Below are 26,264 nucleotides of genomic sequence, written 5' to 3' on the forward strand. Positions count from 1 at the left end.
TTTCTGATATCATGTTCATGTTCAGTATTGTTGTTTTTTTTTTTTTGTATTATTTTTTTTCTCAGTTTCTGTTATGGAATGTTAAAAACTATTTAAGTTTAACTATACTTAATGCTGAGTTTTTGTTTGTATTTACACAACAACGAATTTAAGGCACCTGTTTCACATGATATTTGTAAGGACTTCATTCTTCTCATTATCGTTAAAATTATTTATCATTATTCGAATACACAAATCCAATATGTTGGTAGCCCACAAATTAAGCAACGTGCGGTAAAATTTTACAAACTTTACTTGGGTTGTTTTTATTGCCCTGTGAGTTTTGAGTTCTCAATGCGCGCAACATTAAAAGTATTTTAGCTAATTATGAATTTGGAAATGCAACACAGCAGGAATGTGCTGATCAGTACGCTGGCTGCTGAGTTGCTGGTCAGCTGGGATATAGACATCGCACCAGATCCAGTACGTTCCGCAACCTCTGGCTCAGCGGGTTCATCATTAGTTTGGTGATCGCCGACAGCTATTTTTTTAAAAATAGAAATAAGTTTTAAAATTTATTAGATAAAAGTCGCACAAAATATTTTTAAATTCTTAAATCAACAACTATGTAAATACATATATAAGTGCATAACTATTAAGAGATTTTCATTATAAAAAAAATTACAATTAATTTGACTGCCAAAAATGTAAAACTAAACTAACTTAGAAACAAAAAAATCATAAAAATTTATGTTTAAAAATAAATATTGCAACATACTGTTCCACTTTTTGAGTACAAATGGCGATTCTTGGTTTGTTTTCTGGGCGTTTGTTCAATGGCGATTCGGCAGCAGCGTAGGCTTATTGGGCGTGGCATTATTGTGACATTATTTTCAGACAGAGATCACTCAAGCAGGCATATGTATGTAGTATATATATATGCATATGTTTTCATATGTATGTGTAAAGACAAATTACAAATTAGGGCGCGCGATTTAAATCGAATACGAATACAAAAATTAATACAGTTGACATGTTGCTGGTGGACAGAACACACCCGAAGGAACTGGTTGGCTCTCTAAAAGTATCTGTTCGTTAGACTCCACATCCAGCCGGGCAGAAGACCCGTGCCCGTGCCCGTACTTGGAACCAGATTCGTATTGACAACTGGAGTTTGCGGTACTGTTTGATCAACATTCGTGATCACACACCCAAAATAAATGAAATGAAAGATATGTAATAAAGAAAAATTGGGGGGAAAAAATGATAATCGCATAAATAACAATTCAGCAAAGACGATAATTTGAAGCGGTTTCATCACTACGTAGTGCATCATCTACTGTGGGGTCTGTGCGTATTGTGACGTAACTACATGATTGAATTTGCAATACGATAGCAAGCGATAACATAAACGATAGCTACTAATCGGTACGATCAACTACATACACATACATATAAGTACAAAGAGCCAAGCACACGCACACACCGACTTGGGGGTGGCTTTTTGTGTCATAGCGGTAGACAGAGCGTGAGCGAGAGAGTAAGAAAGGGGCGAGAGTAAGTGGGAGGAAGAATAAAAAGAAGCAAAAGCAGGAGAAGTTCATTGCCAGCAGCGGGTGTGGTAAAGCTTTCGATTTGCTTATTGCGATATGCGCGCGTTACTTTGTTTTTGGTTTTTCGTTTTTGTGTGTTCGTTGTTATTGCTTTTCTTTTCGTTTTATTATGTTTTGAGTGTGGCGGGTTGTTGTTGTTAATTGTTCTGTTTCGTTTCATTTTATCCGCGTCTCTTATTAAAGCCTGCAAGAAATACATACAACGTACATACAGATACAGATATACAAATTGAAGTTCAGTTCAGTTTATGTAAATTGAACGGGCGGGTGTTATGAGGGAACAACAAGCACGTGCATGCAGTGTTAAGTATTCAAATTGGCCGACCGACCGTTGAGTCGTGCAATCTGGGTCATAACATAACGGGTGTGGACCACCACAGTCACACATACATTCTACATACATACATACAAACATAAGGTGGATAACTTATGTGAGTGTGTGCGCGCGTGTGTCGAGTGTGTGATTGTGTATGTGTGCTAAAATGGCAGTAAGGAAAAAAAGGGTACAAGATGGGAGAAAAGGGAGCATGCAAATAATGAATTTTAGTATTATTGATAAAACATGCAATTAAAAATACTGTTTACATGTGTAAGTGCTGCACACACGTACACAGAATGTGTACTATATGTAGATTAGAGATTCTTCAAAGAAAGCGCAACCCAAGAAAGCCTTTTGCCACATTTGAATTTGGTGCCACAGGTGCCAAGAGGGAAACAGTTTTTGTTTTTTAAATTTCAATTCGAATTTCGAACGCATAAAGTGTTGGGAAATGCCATAATAATAACTACAGTTTATACATAGGTTTTTAGTCTTTTAGGGGTGGAGTGGGGATTCACATAATATTAATAATACCATAGAACTACATTAAATAAATATACTTAGTTGGGGTGCTTATACTAAGGATTGCAAATACTACATTTAAACCAAGATATTAAGATATTGTTTTGAGGGTGGTATAGTACATACTACAAAGTTAAGGGGTGGAACTTGCTGGATCACTTGTGGTGTTTAACAAATAGTGTTGTAAAAGTGTTGTTGCATAGATAGTAGTGTTGTAGTGTTGTTTTTAAGCATAGTGTAGCATAAAGTAATTAGCAGTAGTTTTTTTTTATAGTTAGATATTTTTAGTAACTTCTTGTACCAAACTCTATAGTTATATTAAATAGTTATCTACTTAGTTAGGTGATAATGCATGCCGAGTATCTAGTGCATGTTGTGGGGACCTTAATACTAATTTGATGGTTATGGTTTATTGCCTGGAACCGCCCCAAGTGGGAAGCGGGAGGTAAGTTAGTGAGACCGACTGACCAGTAGTTTGTTTTTTGTTTTTCTTTTGATTTTTACACTGTAAGCAAGATATTATATAAATATTATATTATCATTAATTGCTGACCCTATATTTCAATTTAAAATGTTCTTAAGATTTTGTGAATATTATTGAAAAAATTTCCTTTTTTTCTGTTTTTATTTTGTACATGGTATGCTAAATTGAGTTTGTTAGCGAGAAAAGAAGTTAGAATAGATCCAAAACCAAAATAAGCCAAAATCCTTGTTAATTATACAGAGTTTTTAAAGTTATTAACTTAAATAAAAATATTGAAAAACATTGTTAGATAAAAAACTGAAAAATAATCCATATCCTAAATAAATAAAAACGTCTGTTAGTAATAATAAATAATAAATTATTATTCGCATAAGAAATAGTGGTAGTAATTGAACTCGGTTAGAAGATAAAATAAAGTTAGATTTCAGAAACTAATAGATATAGGTTAGAAAGTGTATTGAAAAGTGTTGAGTGGAAAGTGTAGCCTGAAGACGGTTCAGTTTGAGAACACTGAAACAAACTAAAGTAAAACACCACAAAATAGATAAATATATAAATCATAATATGTAAATAAATGCTACAGAAATTACAAATAATGTACAAGAACTAAGAGGAAGAAATTCGACATACACATTTCGAGAATTAGTTTTCAATAAAAATAATAATGTATTTAATCATTTCTTTCTTTCTTTGTTGTTTTTTTTCAGACGGGTATTCGTTAGGGTAATAGAACAAAACAGACATTGAGTTCAGTAATAGAATTGACTACAGTACGAATACGAGTACGATACATACATATAATAATGATAAACTTAATTAAACATACCATATATAATATTTGTATAAATTCATTCTTTCTCTAACTCAATCTAAGATGGAGTAAGAGTTCTTAAGGATTTTTGTTGTAAACATTTCTTTAAGTTTGTATGTTAAGTAACAACTCATACACGTTTTATGAGATCTTTTTGACTTTGATTGATTCGATACATTTCGCTATAACTGTCGATTATCCAATGGATTCAAACAAAACTACCGCCGAGTCGATCCCACTCACCTGCGTCCAGGTCAAGATCACCATTACCATCCGTATCGGTATGAAGCTGCGAATGCTGCTCCGATTCGACCTGATCGTCTTCAACAATATTACCTGTAGACGATGGCGTGTTCTTGCAGCCGAACCACCAATGTGCCGTTGGCCTAGGGAATGCCGGTGTGGCCGTATCCACCTGCATAGAGATAATCGATAATCGATAACATTAGTTGCAGTTGTGATCGCTTATCGCACTCGCGCAAACTTACCGCAAATCGTGCATCGTGGAAGCGATAGTATTTATCGCCCTTGAAGAAGTACGTGTAACCGTTGGTGTATCGCAGTGCTGCATCCAAATTGTTTGGCACACCCTCCCAGTTCGAGATGGGCTTGGGATAGCTGGCCTTCACTGGCGGCCGTTTGGCGGGATCGAAGCGCCAGAATTTGCTGCCCTTGAAGAAGTAGATCTTGCCATTGCCGCCCCACACCATCGCTGCGTCCAGATGATCGGGAATGCCTGTGAAACCTTCGCTGATCTCCTTGGGGTAATCACCATCCATTTGGCTGCCCTGGTAACGCCAGTACTGTGTGCCCTTGAAGAAGTACGTCTTGCCATTCTTGTACGTAAAGGCAGCATCAATGTTGCCCGGCAATCCTGGCCAGCCCTTCGAGATGAGCTGTGGATAACCCTCCTCAACAGCATCCGTGGTCAGCTTGTAGTATTTGTCACCCTTGAAGGCATATGTATCACCGTGCGCCGAGTTGAACAACGTGTCGATCTTGGAGTCCTTGCAAATGGAATCGTCCAGTGGCACCTTGGGTGGCGTGAACGAGGGACGCTGCGTGCTGGGTGCCGGATAGGTGTTGGTGGGTGTGTACTGGTTGGTCTTGCGTCCGTATAGCGATTGGATGGCCGCCTTGTCATCCTCGTCCAATTTGAAGACGGGCTCAAAGCCGCGATAGAAGGGCGCCATTAAAGCGGAGCTCTGATCGGAATGCGACAAGCCGAGCGAGTGACCGAATTCATGGGCAGCCACCTGGAAGAGATTGGTGCCGCGTGGTGAGCCAATGGTCCAGAGTTCGGCATCGTCGAAATGCGCATCGCCACCAAAGACGGGGAAGAAGGCGTGGGCCAAAGTGCCGCCTTGGCCATCGAAGGCATCGCCATCACCGTGCTCGCTCTCCACGAATCTGCAATGGGGGAGAGTGAAGTGATTAATAAAAAAAGGAGTTGAAGGTATAACTTTAAAACTATGTTGAATCAAGATTTAATTCAAGACCTAAACTGTTTAAATGAGTTAATAAATTGGGAATGTTGACTCTTAATAATAGAAATTATGTTGTCTTTATGTATCGAAAACAATTTAGAATATATTTATAATGATTGAGGTTTCTATATTTATTCATATTCTATTCAATTTAAGTATATCCTTTTCCTACTTTTATTCTACGGTCGAGTAGTGCTTTAGATTGCAATGTAATTCAGATAATTTAAGACCCACATAGATAATATACAACATAAATAGGTAAACAATATATATTGTTGATTATTGGTAAACAAATTCATGTTGACTTCAGGTATCTAAAGCAATTCGACCTCTATTTTGAGTTGTATGACATTTTCGTATTCAATTATTTTTAAGTTTTTCTTTGCATTGTTCACACAAATAGAAGAATAATAAATAACTTTTTATATGGGTTATCAAATAGTTTGGATTTCTAACGGATGAAATTCTAAATAACATAAATTGAGGTGCACATATTATATTATACTTAATTAAGACATTCAATTTATAGACTTCATAAAAACCTTATTACAAATAATTTAACCTAAAACTTATTGTTTCCCCAACTCTTTGCAAAAATGAACTTCTGCTACTTACTTATCGTAATCTAATTTCCCAGTTCTCCCCAAATTAAACTTCTGCAACTTACTTGATTTCAATATGTACTGGTCCCGATGTCTTCCTGGTGAAAGTTAGATCCGTATCCTCGCTCCACACGGCAAAGGCGCGCGCAATTTCCGCATCGACATCGTTGCGCTTCAAACGCTTGGGATACTTGGAGATGCGATAGGTGAGACTCTTGACACGCCAGCGACTGCCCTGGAGTGCATAACGCTTGGAGCGACTGTCGCCGGTGCCGACACGATCTCTCACACCACAACGTGGCAGCGACATCAATTTCATAGTCTCCTCATCCAGTTCGCCGGTGATATTGAGGCCGGCAAAGTTCTGGAACTCTTGTATGGCACTGACCCAGGTGTGCTTGTCCTGGAGTCCACTGTTGGCCGGATTACGTGCCGAGGCGGGCAAATAGCCGAACTGCGACAAGTAGATCTGCAAAAATTGAAAGCCAACCGACAGACAGGTGAGTGAGAATGATTGATATGAATAGAAGAGGCAACTAAATGAAGAATGAAGAGGGAGGAGCTGACGATCAAATGGAATGTTTTGCCACCAGCTGGAGCTGCTGGTTGGCAATTGATTTATGGTGATCCGATAAAAGGTGTTTTGCTTGCATTGTAAGTGTAATTGTCCTGCGGCGCAATCCCTCAACTTGGCCAACTACAACTTGTCCCCTTTCTCTGCTACTCTCGTCACAGTATATGCAAAAATATATTTGCCGCATGCAAAAGTCAAAGTCAGCAACAAAAAAAAAAAAAGCGACAGAAATAAAACTATCTGACTTGCATAATTTATGACCAAGTGCTTGGCATGGCAATGTTTTATAATTTTTTTGTGAGAAAGAGAGAGATATCCCCCCCTCCCCCACACATCTCCACTCACCACTCCCCTTGCGGCTATGCGGCGTATACTCAATACCCAATACCAATGCACATTACGTATACGTACAAAGCAGAGCGAGTCACAGTTACGTGACTTTAATTATGCGATTTAGGTGTGAAAAATGCTGAGTTCTATTGGAGAGTTGAGGAAGTGTTTCGCATTTGTTTTTATTTTTATGGCGATTTCAGCTGAAGTCGAATTAAATTGTAACGCGAATCGAGCGATTAATTGACTAAGCATTGACTACACTTTCTCCTTCCCATTCCCATTCCCCCATTCCCCCATTCCACTTTAGTGGAAGAGGAAGTGTAGTCAGTGCGAGGTTAGTTGGCTGGGAGATTCGCCTAACGGTAAGCCCAAAAACAATTATAAAGAAACATTGTCTAATTGCCGCAAGTCGCAAGTCTTTAGCTTTAGCTGCTGCTTGCACTAATTGCAGCAATTACTTGTTAGTATATATACAAATATATATATATATATATATGTTAAATACAGTTTGTATGCTTTATTTTGCCAAGTCCGCTGTTGAGCGTAGTTGGGCGTTTGGCATGTGAAACATGTGCCGCGGCTCGATGTGTCGCACATTTTAATGGGCTGAGAATAGCAAGCATATGGCATACATGTTCATCAGAATCAACACGTATGTGGCACACACACACACACACACAGACACACTCGCAACTGTAGTTGTACTGCCAAAAATAAGACAAGAAGATGCCGAAACAGCGCTTGCATAATGCGGAGTAAACGAGAGTCGGCTCAGCTGACTGTTAAGTTTTCTTGTTTTATTTATTTTATACTCGTCGTAGTATATTGACAATCTTTTATGAGTATTTTATTTTATTTTATTTCATTTGATTTCAGCGAGGAAGTAAACATTTTGTGTTCGCATTTTAGTATTCATCCTAAGTACTTAATAATCTGGGTGGTTTACTCTGTGTGTGTGTGTATGTGTGTGTGTTTTACCTTTTTGGCGTGTGGTAAATTCGATTGATCATCAGCCTGAGGGGGTGGAGAGTGGGCGAGGGCCTTAGACTCGCCTTAAAGGTAAATGAACTCACGACGTTTTTTCTGTTTTTTTTTTTCGTTTTTTGTTTTGCTTTTCCTGTAAACATGACGCTGTCAATCTGACAGCAAAGAGAGTGAGAATCGGTCACAAAAGCGACTGACGAGATATGCAAATCATTTGCAATTTGCGTTCCGCTTTGCTGTCAAAAATATTACACAATAAAATTAATCTGCGTCGCTCTTCAGCGGCCGCAACGTTTCCTCTTCTGTTGCGATAGCCTTGTTAACTTTGCCGATGCCGATGTCGATGCCGATGCTGGGGTATAATGACATTGTAATACATATGAAGTAGAGTTTCCTTTGCCACAGATCATTCTTAGCTGCAGTAAATCATGTCGAACACTTTTCGATAGCATTGGCATTGTGTCAAAAGTGGCTGCAGCATTTCAAGTGCCACTTGAGAGCGTTTTGGGCAACACACAGAGCGACCTTGTTTGGCAAGATGGGGCAGCAAGTTAATTGCACATTCCAGTCGCTGCTCAACTTGTGCAATTAACATAATTACTGCATTTCAAATGAAACAAATTAAATGAGGAGAGCTACTGCTAAAGCAAAAGCAACTGCAACTGCAACTCGTGGGAACTACATGAAAGTTGCCGCTGGCCATTGAAATTCCAATGCAATGTCGACCATGATGTGCACGTAGCACAAGCTTATGACATGGGCTAATAAATCTTAGCATTGCTTGTCACAACATAGCAAGCTGCCAATAAGCTTGGCCCACTCGCAGTCACAGTCGCAGTCGCAGTCAGAGGTCGTCATAATTGTGAATGTGATAAGATACGTAGAGAACGTTACAAACTTATCAGTTTGACTCGTCAATGAATCACTTCGAGGTGTTGACGAACCTTTTTGTATATCCGAAACTGAACACAGAACTCAAGCGAATGAAATGCGTCACAAAACAACAATCGGGAGGATTAAAGCACAACACGAAAAAAAAACGGAAGTGCGAAGCGGAAATGCTGCGATAAACTGTCAGATACACGTACTCAAAGATACACAACAAGTATACTAGAATCGATGAATCTGCATTCGCATTACACAAAACTGTGCAAAATTATAGAAATTATAATGCATGTTCGGTTCACGATTCGGCGCTCACTCAAATTGCACTTCAATTTGCAGCAGAAGGAGAACGCACCAGAGAGACATTGACATCAATTTGCGCCGCAGCACACACAAAACTAATAACAAATGTGCCACAATGTTTTCAATGTTAGAAATGCAAAACAAATGGGTAGTAAAATGTCAACAGCCCCTGCTGCAACTTGGCCACTTGAACTGAACTACGAACAGTGCAGAGTGAACAGCACTCTACAGTTTGTCTATCGCTGACCTCTTTGCCTACTTTGCCAGCTCACTAGCTGCCTAGGCCTTGTCCTGCCTTGCTTTGGCCTGGCCTAAAGGGTTTTACATGCTTGCAAGTATAACAAAATTTAAGCAAAAAACAAGAAATAAAGCTATTATAGAGCTCACTAGACTGTGAGATACTGATTTTGAATAAAAGCAAAACAGTGCGGTATTGTTCATAAAATATACCGAATTGATACCACAAAAATACAAAAATATACCAACACATATTGATATAGTACTACATTCACATATTCACAATATACCATATAATGCAAAATATACTGCATTCAAAATATACCATATAGTCCAAAATATACCAAAAATAGCAAAATATGAAGAAATACATCTACTTCATTCAAAATAAACCATATAGTGCAAAATATACTACATTCAAAATATACCATGTAGTGTAAAATATACCGAAATATAGCAAAATACAAAAAAATTATATCTCTTTGTCTTATAGTCTCTGAGATCCAGTGTTTCATATGGCCAGACGGACAGACAGACAGACAAAAAGACGGACATGGCTATATTGTCTTGGCTGTTGATGCTGATTAAGGCGATGTCTCCAAACAATTCGTGGAGACACAAAGTTAAAGTACCCCTCCACCCTATGTGTAGCAGGGTATAAAAATTATGCGGAAATTTTAAGTGTGGTTCCTGATCCTGAATCTGAATATGAATCTGTTTGCGCATATTATTCTCCTCTTTTGAAATGCCAAGCAAAGCCTGCGCAATTAGACCAATTGCAGAGTTGGCTTTGGTCAGTCATTGACCCCGAGTCGAAAATTGTGCTGTAAATTGTGTTAGTTGGCGTGTTTTGACCCTTGAAAGGCGGTGCCAGAGTCCGTTTATTTCCGGCCAAACAAGACCAGGACATGCATAAATTATAAACAAGCAGCGCTCGTTTAGTTCTCTCGCTTTACTTTTTTCGCCTGCGCGCTACATTTTACTTGACCGGAAATTGATGAGAAAATTGTATTTGCCCTGACTGACTGGGAGGGTGGCTTGAAGTGTGCGAGTGTTACTATACTATACTATATAATATATATGTGTCTAGGTCTAGGTATCGCTAGTATGTTATAAGGGTGCGTTTGCTGCTGACGCTTTAAATTTCCAGTATTTGGGTCAAACATCGCTGGGGTCATTGACTGCTCGGCAGGAGCAACTTCTTTAAGCCTAGACCTCATTTCAAAGAGAGACAGAGACACGTTGGGAAAGTGATTGCAGCCAAACTGCTGACACACACACACTCATACACACACTATAAACCATCCATCTATCTATCACTAACGAGCTGCAACCTGTTTGGCTTGTTTCTCCTCTTAATGATTACATCACTTTTTTTTCTTTGTGTGTGAAAAGCGAAATGCGAGCCATATTGAAGCTGGTCTTTAAATGGTCATAAAACGTGCAAGAAGCGACGAGACGGACGGAGGGCGGAGGGGCGACTAATGAAAAACTGGGCCAAATCAGCCTCCAAAAGGTGCCGAAAGTTGCGCAACTTCCATAATCAGGCTAATGTAAGCAAGCAGGCCAAAAATGCTGGCTTAAATGGCAAAAGCGGCAAATCGTAAAGCAGGACCCCAAAGGAGGTGGCCAATAATTTTGTCAGCTGCGAAATTCCCATAAAAAAATTTGACATTTAACCCCGCAGGTGAAAAGGTGCCTTTTGGCTCGCTTTTTGCTCCTCGTTAATTTACGAGGCGATAAATAAACTGCAGATGTTAAGATAACGAAACGTGTTGTATGCAAAACTCCAAGAACTCACAGAAACTCCCTCAAAACGGTTTAACTGGGCAACAAATAAAGGATACAATCTCAAGATTACTTTTTATAAAGGCAGTTTTATACGCTAAGAGTGCTAAAAAAATTGGAAATCTTAAAATGGAAATTCTCGACTAAATAAAAATAATTTTGAATATTGAGGTCTGTTTTATTGTAGGGAATAATAATTTAAAAAGATTTATTTTATTAGCTTTATGATGATTGTAATTTAAAAATTAATATTTGCTCAATAAAAAGAATCTTTCCGAGAAGAAGAAAGCATTAAAAGATTTTCAATTTTTGTTTTTTAAATATATTTGGAAGTCTTAGCGATTGCTTTGCTTATATGCTAAGTATTTTTGGCATGTCGTATGTGGTAATGCCTGAAGCATTTCAGGATATATTTGAATCTATTGCACCTAGAGGGTATCCATAAACATCGCATTTTTGAGCGTGCTTTTCTTTTCTATTATGGCGCTGTGACCTTAGGATACAAAATATCATTTGTTTGAGCTGCTAACATTTGCTTTCTACTTTTTGCATACGATGCTTAGCTTTGCTTTAGCTTTTTCAAAATGGCAAGGTTATCCTGTTCAGCTGTTCAGTTGTTCAGTTGTTTACCTGTCTGCCTACCTAGCTGTTTACCTGTTTGCCCGTTTGGTTGTTTGGCTGTTTGCCCGCTTGGCATCCTTTTGTTAACACCTCGTGAAGGTCGCGCACAAAAAAACGCAACGTGACTTTCAGTTTTTTTTCCCAGTTTCAGTTGAGTTTTCCAGCTTTGCATTTGGCTGCCCAAATCAATCAAGCAACACTCTCACAACTTCCCATCGTACTCGCATGTATATGTTTTTTTTAGTTAGTTTAACTTATTGATTAGCTGGACGCCAAGTCTCGGAACTGTTTCTGTTTCTCTAGCTGTTGCTGCTGCTGCTGTTGTTGTTTTTCCTGCTGTTTTTCTTGGCGCTGCGTGACGCACGCGAAAATTTGCGGTTAATACGCATGGAACTTTTCTTTAGGGGGCTCCAACTTTTGCCCAGTTGGTTAACGATTATAATTAGCCAAATACGTCATTATTGAAAGTAAGTTTTGTGCTGCCAGTTGTGACCAGTTGTACATCGAGTGCCCTCTCTCTCACTCTCACATACGTTGGGTGCTCTTTTAATTAAGCTGGAAACAAAAGCAAGTCAGTCGGAGACAGCACAACTGCTGCCTGAGCTCATTCCAATAGACTGCTGCAATTAACCTTTGACTTGGCTTCGATTAAGCATACGCAGCGTATGACGCGTCGCAGTTCTCGAATTGGAACGTGGATGACATAAAGCGTGATTATTGAAGGTGGATTGGTTGCATTATGTCTTAATCACAATAATGCTGCGATGCCTGCACTGACTCAGTGTCATTGTGTGTTTACTTTTGTGTAGAGCAAATTGCTGACAATTTGTAGAGATTCCAATCTATGTCAATGTAAGGTAGACAATCATAAACTATGCATATATGTAGATATATATATCTATGTTCTAAGTGAGTCACATTTATTTATGAAAGCAATACAGAGATAAAGAGCTAAATCAATTAAATCGTGCATTACAAATGCAGTTGGGGGGAAACAACAAATAAATGAACAAACGATTTAAATGTTGTTAAAGACTTTGCTACAAGTGTGGTCCCAGACAGAGCTGACTAGCCATTGCCATGACTCGCAGTGTCTTCGATCTACACTGAAAAAATGAACAATTTCTAAAATCAAGAACATTTGTCTTTACAATTTTGTTCTTAAAATAATTTAAGAACTAATTCATAAAACTATGAACATGAGTCTGCCAAAATTTAACCAAAAATACTAGATTTAGATTACAAAATTGTGAAATTCATGGAATTTCCAATAAAGTTTTTATTTGGGTGAGTGCGAATCGATGATAAGTATTTATTAAGTGGAGTGATTAACATTCAACTGAATGAATACAAATAATAATATGTTAAAATAATAGATAAATGGTCATATTTTTTTATCTTATTTATAATACGATTTTTTATTCTTAAAACTGTATAAAATCTGCCTTTTGTTAATAATAACTTGGGTCTTATATTAACATAAATGTTCTTAAAATCAATAGGTGTTTTCTAACATTAAGGTTTTTATGTTCTTGGTCTATACATAAAAATTCTTTGTTCTCAGACCAAAATCTTGATATTAGTACTATTTTTGATCAGTGTAAGTCTTGCGAAATCCGACAAAATTTATTGGAGAGTAGCAAAGACTTAGAACAGTGGGAGTACGCCAATTGTTTTTGTTTTTTTTTTTGTGCTGTAGTCTGACATTGAAGTGAGACAAACATGGGCTGCGCAATGTTGACGTATGCCTATTCAACGATCGTCGATCAACGATCAACGTTCATCATTACCGTCGTCATTATCATTATCGTTTTGGGCGACTGGCCAGCCCAATGGCCATGTAGGTTCCGCGCCAAGTTGCTGGCAACGCGCTCAACATATCAATTAGCCGATAGTTGAACAAAGACAGCAGCAACAATAGCTTCAGTTTTTGTTCTAAGCACGCATCGAGCATAGCGCGTGCTCAAAGTGATCGAATTGATCGATAATTGCTATCGATAAACTTGCACTCGTTACATATTTCACTCGACATAAATGGGCAAACAGGAACACACTTTTCACAGGCTCATACTCAGAGGTGTGGCTGGAAGTCTGACTCTCAAACTGAAACCGAATCTAGCTCGGATTCCACCTGCTAATGCTGATGCTGCTGCTTTATTAATTTATGCAGATTGCAATCGTGCAACAAGAGAAAACACTTTGTGCCGCAAAACGTGACAACCTTGTCGCCAGCAGCAACAAAAGCAGCAACAACAGGAGAATCATGAGAATTATAAAGACTTCAACTCCCCCGATGCCCCCGTCACGTGCCAATTGCAATTTATATAGCGATTTGTCTGCTGTTTTTGTGGGATCATCGCTGCGATTTTGCAAGCTGCACACAAAACGATAAGCATGACAACAATTTGGCTGGCATTAGGCGCTGATAATCAGCTCAGCAGCAGCCAAAGTCGCCCTCTTCCCCTCGTTCTATCTCTTTCCAGCTTCTACATATTAATGACATGAAAGCGCAGGTTTAACTTAGGCATTAGCAGTCATTAATAGCAGTCATTATTAAGTTTATGCAAACGGAAAACTATTGATTTAATCGTACATTGATGTGCCTCAACTGAACATGAAGACGATGCGGAGTTGTCGTCTAACAAACATCGAGTTAAATATGCAATTTTAGACAATAATAAAAGCTGAATTCATTTCAGAGACTAACAAATAGCTTATTTCACATTGAGTAAATGAATATAAATTAATAAAAAGTTAACGTCTAAATACTTTTGATAGAAAATGAAAATAATGTTTAAGTTCTATTCCAGGTCGAGTCAAATTATATTTGAATTTATTTTATCAAAAAATAAATATTTAAAATTATTACCAAGTTGAACTTCTATGGTTTGGGAACTGAAACTAAAGACTATTAAAAAGGTAATTTTTTGCAAAAGGCCATTTTTTGGATAAGGGCATTTCTTAGAAAAGGAATTTGTCAAGTTCAATTTCTTTCACGATTTGGAAAAGGGAATTTCTTGTAAAAGAAAATTTCTGGAAAAAGGAAATTTCTTGGAAAGGGGAATTTAAGTTATTATTATTATTATAAATTGAATGAATTACATTTAATTGAGCGACAAAATTACAATATAGCTCTGCTTTTTATCTATATTTCGTTCAATAAATCAATCAAGAGTTATTATAAAACGCAACTTAAATTGAAAATATTGTTGACAAGCGCTAGAGATCAAACTTGCCCACAAAAAAAAAAAAAAAAAATTCTGTCACATTCAGTTTTGTTGATGTCTTATCTAGCAGATTATTTAGCTGGCAAATGTGCTGCAATAAAAGTTAATTGGACCATGGTGACGGTTGAGCTTGCATGTGGCACAGCTGCCATGTGACAATGGCAATGTCATGACCAGATCGACACCAAAACCAGCAATTAATACAGTCACATGGAGCAGGGAATCAATGAGAAAGGGAAGCTCGGGGAGACTGTCCTCAAAATTACTGCCAGCCAGGCAAAAAGACCCCCAAAAGGGGGAACTAAGGTCAGTTAACAGTGGCGTTGTGCGATTTGTGCGATATAAACTGAATGCATTGCGTGCAGATGTGAGTGGAATAATTGCCAATGTTGTTGCATGTGTTGCAGCCACTGTCTGACTAACTAACCATAAGCAAGCCTGTAAACAATATACAATATATATTGATGCATGTTTGCTATACTAAATATTAAATGCAATTATTTATGGCGACCACAGCTTAGCTGCAGCTGTTGAATACATGAATTGCTTCACTTTTATGACAGCGATTTGTCATGTCCATTGGAAATGAATAAAATAATATTCAAGAAATTAAAAGTAAATGTGTGACTAGTTAATAAGATTGGTAAAATAAAAGAGTAGCAATAGAAGTTCTTTTCACACTTAAATTCTGTTGTAATTCAAATAAATCTTCTTTTATTGTACCATATTTTTGCAATATTTAATGCATCATTTCTCTTACGTCATTCATTTTAAGTATACCATTTAATAACTTTATTACAAGCAAATAGTTCCCTTATTTATTGTCAAGTAAAGAAAATAATTGTAAAGAAAATAAAAGTATAAATATAACTAGTTAATATGAAATTCAAAAGTGTTGCAATCGAAGTTCATTCATTAATTCAGCTTCATTATCTTCTTTCACCACCCCATATTTTTCCAATACTTAATGCACCATTTAATAACTTTATAACAAGCGAATAGTTCTCTTATTTATTGTGTGTGCTCGTTGTTGTAATTTAACAAATTACACGCTCGCAATTATGTGATTAACATTGGCATGCTGAGGCTGTAATTTGATTTGGATTCAATTCGAATTCATTTTACAAACGGTTATTAAATTACTTTGCAATTTTAATTTCGTTTCGTTTGCCATTTTTTTTTCTCTACTTTTCATTCACCCTTATCATGTTCTTTTTTTTTTTTGCTGGTCAGTCGAGATAACTGAATTGTTTGCTCAATTAGTTGTCAAACACTTTGGCTCAAGTTTGGTCTGTTGGCTTTTGATAGATATTCTGGCAATTTTCATTGAGTCACCGAACACCGAGCCACTTGTCGTCGTCCATTGTCATTTTAAGATATCAGTGTAGTTCTTTCAATACTATATATAATACTATTTTTATACCCTTTAGGTAGAAGAGATTTATTACTTTGTGCTGGCAGGAAATGTATGTAACTGGCAGAAAGAGGCATCTTCTTGATCAGCGTCACTATCTGAGACGATATAGCCATGTTTGTTGTCCACCTGTCTATCTGTCCGCTTAAAATTGTAGAATTAATATAAGACATGCAAATTGTGCCTACTGCAAACGGATCTTAGCTGCTTTGGCTGACAATCTGGTATATTTTGAATTATATGGTATATTCTGAATAGGAGTTCATCGATATACCAAATATGATGTATATTTTATTTTTGCAGTATAATATTCGGTATATTTTATGAATAATGCTGGACTGTTTTTCTTTAAAAATGGGTAGCGTGTATGTCATAATCGAGCACACTCTGTTTCTAGATTTCTTACTTGTTTTATTTAACTTACCTCGGCCTGTGTTGTCGTTGAAACTGGGACACTTTGTGCTGCCATCAGTATGGACAGCAATGTGCCCATCACTATGAACACGGATGCGTAGCTTTGGCAGGTGTTGGACATGTTGTAGCTGTTGTTTGTTGTTGTTGTTGTTATTGTAGATAATGTAGATGCAGATACGATTGTTGTCTGTCGATGTTGTTGTGTCTAGGGCGCACTTTGAACTTCAAGTCGTGACTGAAGTTGTAATAACAACTGCGCACTGCAAATAGAAAATAGAAAAATAGAAAATAGAATTGCAAAAAGGTCAATTAATATTTCATACAGGTCCCAGGCAGTCGTGTGCTGTACACATGCATATTGTAGGACAGGTGCAATAAAAAAAAGGAGAGAAGAAAAAAGTAAAAAAAGAAATTGAAGCCGCCGCCAAACAATCAACAATCAGAGCAGGCCAAGTGCAAAAGGGCGAACGGAAGCAGTTGGCCCATTTGCTGTGCCAAAGAAAAAGTGCCAACAGGTTGACTGCGGAGCTAAATGGCACACATTTTGGATGCCTGCAACGACGGAACGGAAGTGCTGGCGTACTACGTCGAGTTATAGCCGAGTCGCGTCAAGTCGCGAGTTGTAGCCAAGTGTGGCGTAGTAAAAATTGGTAGTAACTGCCTTCTGACGCCACTTCTGACGTGTCAGCTGCCTTCTTCTTCTTTTTCTGTTGTTAGTTTGTTGTTGATTGCAGCCGCAGCAGTCATGTGGCTGTCTCTCATTTGTTGTCTACACTTGAACTTAAATCTCGACTAAATTTAGACCTTATTATAATTTAATTTTAGACTGTAAATATGCACAAGCATTGTGGCTTCCTCTTTGTCTCTAATGATAGCCCTAAAATAGCCAACTTAATGATATGACTTTGCCCCAACACTATTATATGACAAGTGTAACGTATACGCCATGTACAACGCCACTAACTGTGTTTGCTTTTATGAACTCTATAAAGCCAAAGACGCTTGGCAACTGCAGTACTAAAAAAGGATGCAACTTGAAAATTATTACATTTTATTTACTGTTTATTTTACATGATATTTAATGTGTAACACCCTTTAACACCCTTTTAGTAGCCATAAATTTGGCGCAGTGCATTTGGTCTGGCTGTGACATCAGCAACGTGAGCGATAAGTGATATCAAGTATACGACAAGTGGCGGGCACTTTTCAACGCCACAGAGCCCAAAACAAAGAATATGGCAAAAGAGAGCAAGCAGCAAAGTCTCAAAATGTTTTTTTTTCTTTTCTTTCTGCCTTTGGGTGTGTCGTCCACAAAAATAAAGAGAGACAATATTTGCTGTTGATACGCGTAAGTCTGCATTTTGTGTTGTCTTTGTTTTTGGTTTTTGGTTTTTTGTTGCCATTGACTAATCACTGGGGATTTCAATGTGGACACTAGAATCATATTTCTATATACTTCTGCGCCTACTATAGGTGCCTGTGTCTCACACAATTGGTTCACGTTCACAGTGTGATTATTTACGTATATGTACTAAACATGTATATTTGGGTGAATATTTAGATACGGCAAATGATAAACAGTTAAATTTGTATGTGTGTGTTTGTGTGTGTTGTTCATGCGGGGGAGAAGTGGCAATTAGACAGCGGGTTGAAGGTCGTCGCTTTGTGGGTTTAAGGTTAAAGAGCTGGGCACCTGTTTGGCACTCCGCTTCGCTTGGTTACTCTCCACCACTCTGCACCCTCTGCCCTCTTTCCCTGCCCTAGATGCTGCCTCAGTTAGTCGCTATAACGATGAAAGCTTTTGCATTGTTGTTTAATCAATACGCGCAATTCTGCGGCAAACGAAAATAAACAACAACAATCAATAGCTTATTGCATTTTAGGTTTGAAGTGTTTGCCTGCTTTTGGCCTGCTATTTTTATCAACATGTTACGTATACGTAATGTGGAACATTAAGGAACACACGCTTACAAGCAACCCAGAAACCTATGCTACATCTTAATACGATTTCTATATTTCTATTTGCGACTAAATGTGATTCACTTGCATAAATTGATTTGATATTCACAACATACCAAAAATTTGTTTATCGCTTTTTCGTTTGCTAATTTGTTGATAGAATTCTTATTAACCAGTTTAGCACCGGTTTTAGAATCTCTAAGCTACACAGCGGGAATTATTCATGTTCTGAATGAGAAAGATAGAATAAATAAAATTAGAGAGGGAATGGAAACTTCTAACTTATTTATTAAAGCCAAGCTATGACACATAGCAAATATTGATATTATTAATTTGGCCCAATTTCTTGCAGTGTATTTGTGACGTTCGCATTCTTTTAGTTGGTTCTTTTGAAAAGCTGGATTGCCCAATGTTTCTAGCAGCTTATCAGCAATATTTTCCCCGCCCTTTTACCGAAGACGTGTTCATGAATTTACGCATCGATAAGATATGAGAGTCGATTTATGCTTCAGGGCTGTGAATTACCAAATATTTTGAATAGCCAGTGGACTTGTGAGTCAATATATTATTGGTTTAGAACTTGACCTTAGAGATATGCGGCACCTGTGTGCTAGGCTCGATCGGATGAATCAACTGCAGTCGATTGAATGAAATTGAATGAGGTGTGCCACCTCAATACCCTTTTTGATTAGTTTTTGCCGATGCTTACATGTAAATTGTGACTGTGCGTTGAGAGACGTAGTAGATCAATGAACTGCAACAACCGCAATTGCTTGAATTGTTGTTGTTATTGTTGCTTTCTTTGTTCCTCTTGTGCTTGTCGTCGCATGCAACACTTCAACAAATTGATTAATTAGCTCGGCGCATAAATTAAACGAGTGCGTGTGGGCGATCGCGATGCGTTGCGTTGAGTTGTGTTATTAATTGATTCTTTGATATTCACACTGTTGACGCGATCCTTTTGTTTCATTTAATTCATTACAAAAATTCGTTGTCACTAACTCTCTCTCTCTCTCTCGCTTTCTTTCGGGTACTCGCTTTTCCGCAAATTTCCGCAAAATGTAAACTCGGCTATAACGGCACAAATTTAGTTAAGTTCACTTTGCAATTGCTTGCAACTGTTATGTTATGTGTGTGTGTGTGCGCTTAATGATTAATGTTATTGGTATTTTGTTCGTATTCGTTACTCGCCGCTAAACACAACCGCACAGAGCAGCGCGCAAATTTCAACTGATCCCAACGCACAGCAAACTTCGAGGCGCTGCCTCGCTGATGATCGCTGCGCGGCCGAAAGCTTTCGCAGTTGCGCACACAAAAGCTTTCGCACGCACACGCAACAGCTGACGTCAACGTCGGCAGAGCGCAACTGTAGTTAACAGCACGAGCGCTTAACAGTGGGGATTCCATTGCTGTCAAACCTGTTGCTGCTGTTAATATTAACTTAAAGCTGCGCTCAGTGTGTGAGCGCGAAGGGAATCGCTGTATGTGACTAATGCGAATTTCTTGGAATCCACAACATGTGTCATACCACTATTAGCAGAGCCACAGCAGCAGCGGTAAAAAAGCTATCGCAGCGGCAGCGCTTTTGTCAACTGTTTAGCGCACGCTTTGTTGTCGCACAACTAATTTGCATTTTTACATTTTACCAGTTTACAGATCTCATTTGACACTTTATAGCCCCGGCTGCTGCTGCTGCTGCTGTTTTCTCGCAAATTTCGTGCAATTTCCGTTGAATTTCTGTTGGCTGACTGTGCGGGTGTGCCAGCCAGGTCTAATGGGAAATCACTTGAACTCGATACACAAATTTATGAATGAATTTCAACTTGAATTTTCGTTTCGAATTTTGCTTTCGTTTTGGTGGTTTCTTATTGCTCAATGAATATTACTCATGAGTAATCTCAGCGCTTGCGTGTGTGTGTGTGTGTGTCTGTGTTTATTATGTGTTTACAAATAAGGTACTATGAGACAATTAACACTTTGGTGGCACACGCTTTCTTGCTTGATTTCATGGCAGACTCATAGAGAGACTGCGTGCTGCGTTCTAACTGTTCTCCTATACGTAATTTCTAGTTTGGGGAATTATTAATGATGCTAGTATTAGATTTTTCCACTGATCTTGGGTATTTTAAATTTATGAATTGCACGAACGATTCTGTGAAGACACTTTTATTTTATTGATATGTTTTATACGGTAGAAATATTACTCAAACTTAATTCTTATTTAAAATGATCAATTCAATAAAATAATAGCTACTCTTAAGATACTTTTAATTAAGATCTTCTCCTTAAAAAAAATATATTCTTTTTTTTAATATTGATTTTTTTCAAACAAAAATTGTATAATTTTAATTTATTAGATTTGTTATAGTTAAACTTCATAAAATTTAGGTAAATCCAATTTTGCAATAGAGTATTGCCATTTTCGGTTGCAGAAACTTATAGCTTCAAGAATTTTTGTTTAATATTTGACTAAGAAATTTCCATGGAACTTGAATGATGCTAATGAAAGTGTATTGCAGATCTCTAGAAAAATCACTGTTGATAAAAATTATTTACTGAAGATCAGTCAATGCAATTTCAAGAGAAATATATTTTTTTTGTTAGTCACAAGTAATTTTCACAAGTATACATAGGCTTTTCATATTGATACTTTTAAGAAGAGATGCTGTTGCCTAATGAAATCCGTAATTGCAGGGTATTTAATTGAATGACTTTGCATTGTTTTTTCTTTTTTCTTACGCTTGTCAAGAAACAAAGTTCATAGATATGTACACAAATTTAGTCATGATTTGTTTAGCATTCATATTAAACAGATCTCTGGGTGTGAGTGTGAGTGTTTGGCTTTTGCCCCATTGGCCATTAGCATCAATTGTGCACAAAGATATTAATGTCTGGGTTTATAGCTAGGCTGAATCAAAGTGTGAGTCAACGACTGTACCCCCCTGCCTGCACTCCCCTTGTCCATCTTCTGGTGGAAAAATCGCCGCTAGTTATACGAAGGCACAGATGCTGGGCACGTGAAGTAAATTGCCCAACAGTCGCTGCAAATTATATGTGCATATGTGAGAGAGTACAGAATATATCAACGATATATACTCGGAATAGTGGAAAAATGTACAGCAGCAAAAGTTGAGTGTTGAGTGTGTAAATAAATGAAATGCCACATGTGTGAAATTTTATGTCAATCTGGAAGATTGCATTTCGAATGCTGCAAATGAAAAACAGAAGTTCGAACAAAAGCCCAACACAGAACTGTCGACCTCCCGCCTCTTTTTATGGCAATGACAACTTGCAGTTGTCAGTGTTGTTCCCAGTCGTAGTCGCAGTCGCAGTCCTCAGTTCTCAGTTGCAGTCCCATTCCGAATGCCATCCAACTTGCAGCTTCCCTGGCTGCAGTTGCGTCTCTCTTTCGCCTCCCCTCCCTCTCGACCCACGCAACTCATTTCATCTCTCGTCTTGTGTCTGTGACAAGAACAATGAAATATTTATGAGTCTCTCTCTTATTGTGCCTTTTGTTGTCAACTATTTATCGTACAAGCGTATTCTCGTATTTATAGATTCGTGTTCCGTTTTATAGAGCTGCCCAAGCCCCAACGGTTCATTGCCATTGGCAGAGTCCAGAGAAATGAATTGAACCTTAGTTGTGAGAGAGAACTTTGCGAAAAGCGAAACAAATCGCAAAATAATAACCATATTTTCTGATCGTAATGATATAATCGTAATTGTTGTTCAAAAACTGATTTCAAACGCAATCACGTCACGGTCAGTTCGGCCATTCACATATGAATACGAATATAAATACGAATGCCTAACGAATACTCATAATTCAAATTGTTTGTTATTGGCATTTGAATTAGAATTTTAATTTAAGTTTGAATTAGAATTAGAATTCGAATTTCCACAATATGCCTACGTGCTGCATTTGTTAATGTTTGAAGAACAATTGGCAGCCAAATGCAAAATGCAATCAAAACTGCAGCACACACAAATGGATGCACATTAGTCGTGATATTTACGGGCTTTGCCATGATTAGATCAAGCAGGAAATACGACATTAAAAGTTGAAAAGAGTTTTTACTAACTAATTTGATGGGCTACAAATTCAATGCAATTTCAGCTTACAACTTTGATTTGAGCAAAGATAAACAGAGTTGTCATTTAATCGATTTCAACTTTTGACAACCAATGTGTTTACCTGCGTAATGTAAATAAATTGAGTTGGCTTCTAGGTGGTAATCAATTTGAGCTGTCAGTTGTTCACTCTAAATTTAGATATACATATTGACTAAGTGTCATAAGTAATCAATTAAATTGCAGAATAATATCTTGATATACCCAAACTTTAACTGCGAGATTCTTAGTAGAAAGAAACAACTTTGAATAACCTATATGAAATGTATACTATATATAGATTTTATATTAATACTGTTTGCTCATGTCAAGTTGAATATCAATTAATCATAGAAAAATTGAATTTTGGTTAGAGTTTGTCAATACTGTGGAATTTTCCAAAGAAAATGTTAGAAACTTATTTCTCATTTTCATAACTATTCTGGATAGAGACCGCATAAAAGACATTTTATTTTACAACTCAACAATTATTCATCAAAAAGTGTTTATCATGAAATTTAGTCATAGTGAAATAGATCATAATAACTATAAGTATTATGACATTCAGCTGTCTATAAAGCGTGGAGGCATCAACCTCAAGCCGCTTAAACTTTCAACTAGATATTTACATATATGCTTCTGAGTCACATTTTGTGGGCAATTTTAAATAATCATTTTGGGGGATGGGAATGACTCATCATAATGGCTGAACTTAGCCCGTGGGCAACCAAAACTATCCAAAGTTAAGTGAAACTTACCACAGAATGCGGAATACAGAATACGGAATGTTGAATATTGCAGCGATGATTTGTAATAATTATGGAATAATGTGGTCTATTGACTGATGATAAGAATCAGCGCAAATATTGCACACACGCTTTGTCCGGGTCGTTGGATCTTATCAGTCGAAACACACAAACACACACACATACGGAAACAAGATTGGCCAGTGGCTGATTAGATGCGAAGTCGACGCAATTCTCGAGTGAGTTACTGTTGTTGATAAGTCTTGAATTAGGCAGCAGCTGGCACAAGGTTAACTCCCGCCAAGAGTCTTAATTAACTAATGAACTAGACTAACTAAATTGTTGTAAGATTTATTAACACTACATACGTATATTGAGTAATATGGATATGCTGGCAGTATATAACTTTAGATCACTTAGTTATGAGAATACTACTATGCGAATATTATACGAATACTACGAGGGCTCTACTCTCAGGTGGGTTGAGCAACAAATCGAATCAAATCAAATGAAGCGACGTCGTTGGATTACGCGAACCGTTTCATAGCACGTTCCGTGTGCGACTCCCGTTTGTTGTTTTGCCACTGCTACGGCGATGCCTCTGTGTTGTTTCTCCTTCCCACTCTCACTCCCGCTCTCTCTCTCTCTCTCTCTCTTTCTCACGCTCAGCCGCTTGGGCTTGGGCTCTGTTGCTGATTCGTGGTGGCCTGTTGTCCAAGCTAAATTACTTCGTATATGCGCTGTTAACTTGTCTTTATGGCGTTTCTTTGGCGCGACAATGCCGGCGACGCTCGTCTCTCACTACTACTACTACTACATACTACATCATGTATATGTATGTGTGATATGAATTCTAATACTATGAGTATTACCTATTACCTGTCCCAGCTACACACACACATAACATATCTTGCTTATGTGCCCGCCTTTGGCGTCGTTGCTTCGAATCATCTTTTCAAGAAGTTTATGCACTTTTGTAGTGGATTCGCAACACTCGAGTGTGATTATAGAAAACTTAAGATTTATTCTATATGGAACACTTGTATTTTGTTTAACCAGATGGTTATTGATAAAGAAATTCAGATTCTAAATACTAAACATGTTTTAAAAGAATAAAGAACCATTTTTTCTATTTTTGGAAAAATAAAATTTCGTTACAATAAGAGCATTTAAGAAAGCTACAGTCGAGTTGGCTCGACAGTGAGATTCTCGCTATCCACTTTTAAACCCCATATTCTAAAATTATACTAAATTAATATACCAAAAATACAAAAATATACCTAATGATATACTTGGCATATTTGGCTTCAATAAAACTATGTTAAAAAATATAACCAAAAAAATACTAAAATATTTCCAAGGATCTATTTGGTATATCGGTATACATTCAAAATATAACATATAATACAAAATATACCAGATTGTCACCCAAAGCAAATAAGATCGCATTGCATTAGGCGTTTTTCGCTATATGAGTAACTTTTACGATTTTTATCCGGTTGCAACAAAATGATAAATAATGTAGTTATAATTGTAATTGTAAACAGAATTGTTGCAACTAATATTATTTCATTACAAGATGAGTTTAAGAGTTCCCAGAAATTTCCATTATTTATCTGACTTAAGCCAATGACAAAGACAATAATAAAGGAAGATTTTTAGTATAAAGATATAGGCGAGAACTAGGTAACATCAATAAAAGTTATTCAATGGCAATGATAAGGAAAGGCTTTTAGTACCAAGATCTGGGTGTGAACTAGGTAACTGGGTAACGCAACATCAATAAAAGTTATTCAATGGTTGAATAACTTTGGCACTTTCATAATAATAACCTATTATATAATATATTGTAGAATAAAAGATGTGATACACGTGGGATCATCTAATTATAACCCTCTAAGTTTGTAGAGGATTTAAAACTTGTACTAGATATCTAATCAAATGAAATGATATGCCCATAACACAATTCTATTATTATGTCTTCTGTTTATTGCACATTACATTATGAATATTATATGCTTATATCTTTTGCGCAACAGAAGGTAGAGTATGCCAAGTTTGCCATTGTCAAATTGACTTCATTGTTGTTCTATTTATGATTATAGTCCACAGGCTGCATTTGGAGCGGGCTAGGCGCGAGCTAGGCGTCGTCCGTCGTCGCTTGTCGAGTCACGCGACTAACAATAAACATAAAAAACACACACACACACACACATAGTATACCATAGAAAACACATAGATGAAAGAGAGCGAGACCCGAAGTGGTTGCTTTTCATAGAAAAATAGCCAGAGAATAATTTCCTGCCACTTTTGTGTGGTCAAATTGGCCGCAGGCATAGAAAAAGTTGTTGCCATTGTTGCCCTGGACTCGGGACTCGAGCAACAGGCCATAACAAATGTTGTAAAGGATTCGTGCCATTCGAAAAACGAATAACAGTATGAGTGCGATTATGAGTGCGAGTACTTGTACTTACCACAAACTTTTCAAACGCTATTCAAATGCGAGCGCAAGTCCTCTTCAATTTGTGTTTGTTAACAGTCAACTGTTACCAAGCGACTGTTAAGTTGGCAGTCTGTTAATGCGCTGTTAGCAGTCTGTTGCTTCGATGATTCACGATACACCTGAGGCAGCAACAGCTCTCTAATGAATAACAAAGTTGTTTCGGCTTCTTATTTATTTATCTTATTTATTTTGATTCGTTTTTTGTATTTGCTGCCGGAAACGACGGCCACACACTCCACAATTATTTCACTTTTAGCACTCGCTTAGCACTTTTATGTTTTATGTGTTAATAGATTGATTTTATTGCTGTTCTCACTCTCTTAATGTGTATTTTTTTATGTTTCTTGGG

General features: G+C 37.4%; 1 protein-coding gene across 8 annotated transcripts; it reads right to left on the reverse strand.

Annotated features, from left to right (window-relative positions):
• On the reverse strand, nucleotides 1–26,178 carry LOC117571720 (matrix metalloproteinase-14). Of its 8 annotated transcripts, none has more exons than XR_004572472.2 (7): nucleotides 19,266–19,780; nucleotides 16,608–16,857; nucleotides 5,883–6,286; nucleotides 4,217–5,138; nucleotides 4,065–4,143; nucleotides 758–1,161; nucleotides 407–520 (listed from the first exon to the last, which is right to left on the reverse strand). XR_004572472.2 is itself a non-coding variant. In XM_034254023.2 (6 exons), exons 2-6 carry the CDS (start codon nucleotides 16,716–16,718, stop codon nucleotides 357–359), a joined length of 1,773 nt encoding a protein of 590 aa, XP_034109914.1. In that variant the 5' UTR covers nucleotides 16,719–16,857; nucleotides 25,887–26,178; the 3' UTR covers nucleotides 1–356. The 8 variants fall into 8 exon arrangements, 6 of the variants coding, with proteins under 6 accessions (XP_034109914.1, XP_034109915.1, XP_034109912.1 ...); XR_007955017.1 differs by having other exon boundaries at nucleotides 3,972–4,143; XM_034254023.2 differs by lacking the exons at nucleotides 758–1,161; nucleotides 19,266–19,780 and adding an exon at nucleotides 25,887–26,178 and having other exon boundaries at nucleotides 1–520; nucleotides 3,972–4,143.
• Between the last annotated feature and the right edge of the window lie 86 nt (nucleotides 26,179–26,264).

The sequence above is a fragment of the Drosophila albomicans genome, chromosome 3 (assembly GCF_009650485.2).
Source record: "Drosophila albomicans strain 15112-1751.03 chromosome 3, ASM965048v2, whole genome shotgun sequence".
NCBI classification, from domain to species: Eukaryota; Metazoa; Arthropoda; class Insecta; order Diptera; family Drosophilidae; genus Drosophila; species Drosophila albomicans.

Excerpts from the sequence above, each read along its gene's own strand:
- LOC117571720 (XM_034254023.2), bottom strand. The coding sequence starts at position 16,718 with ATGTCCAACACCTGCCAAAGCTACGCATCCGTGTTCATAGTGATGGGC. Across the intron at positions 5,139-5,882 it reads CCAGTACATATTGAAATCAA|ATTCGTGGAGAGCGAGCACG; the intron begins GTAAGTTGCAGA and ends CCCCCATTGCAG. Across the intron at positions 521-3,971 it reads TGATCTTGACCTGGACGCAG|CTGTCGGCGATCACCAAACT; the intron begins GTGAGTGGGATC and ends TTAAAAAAATAG.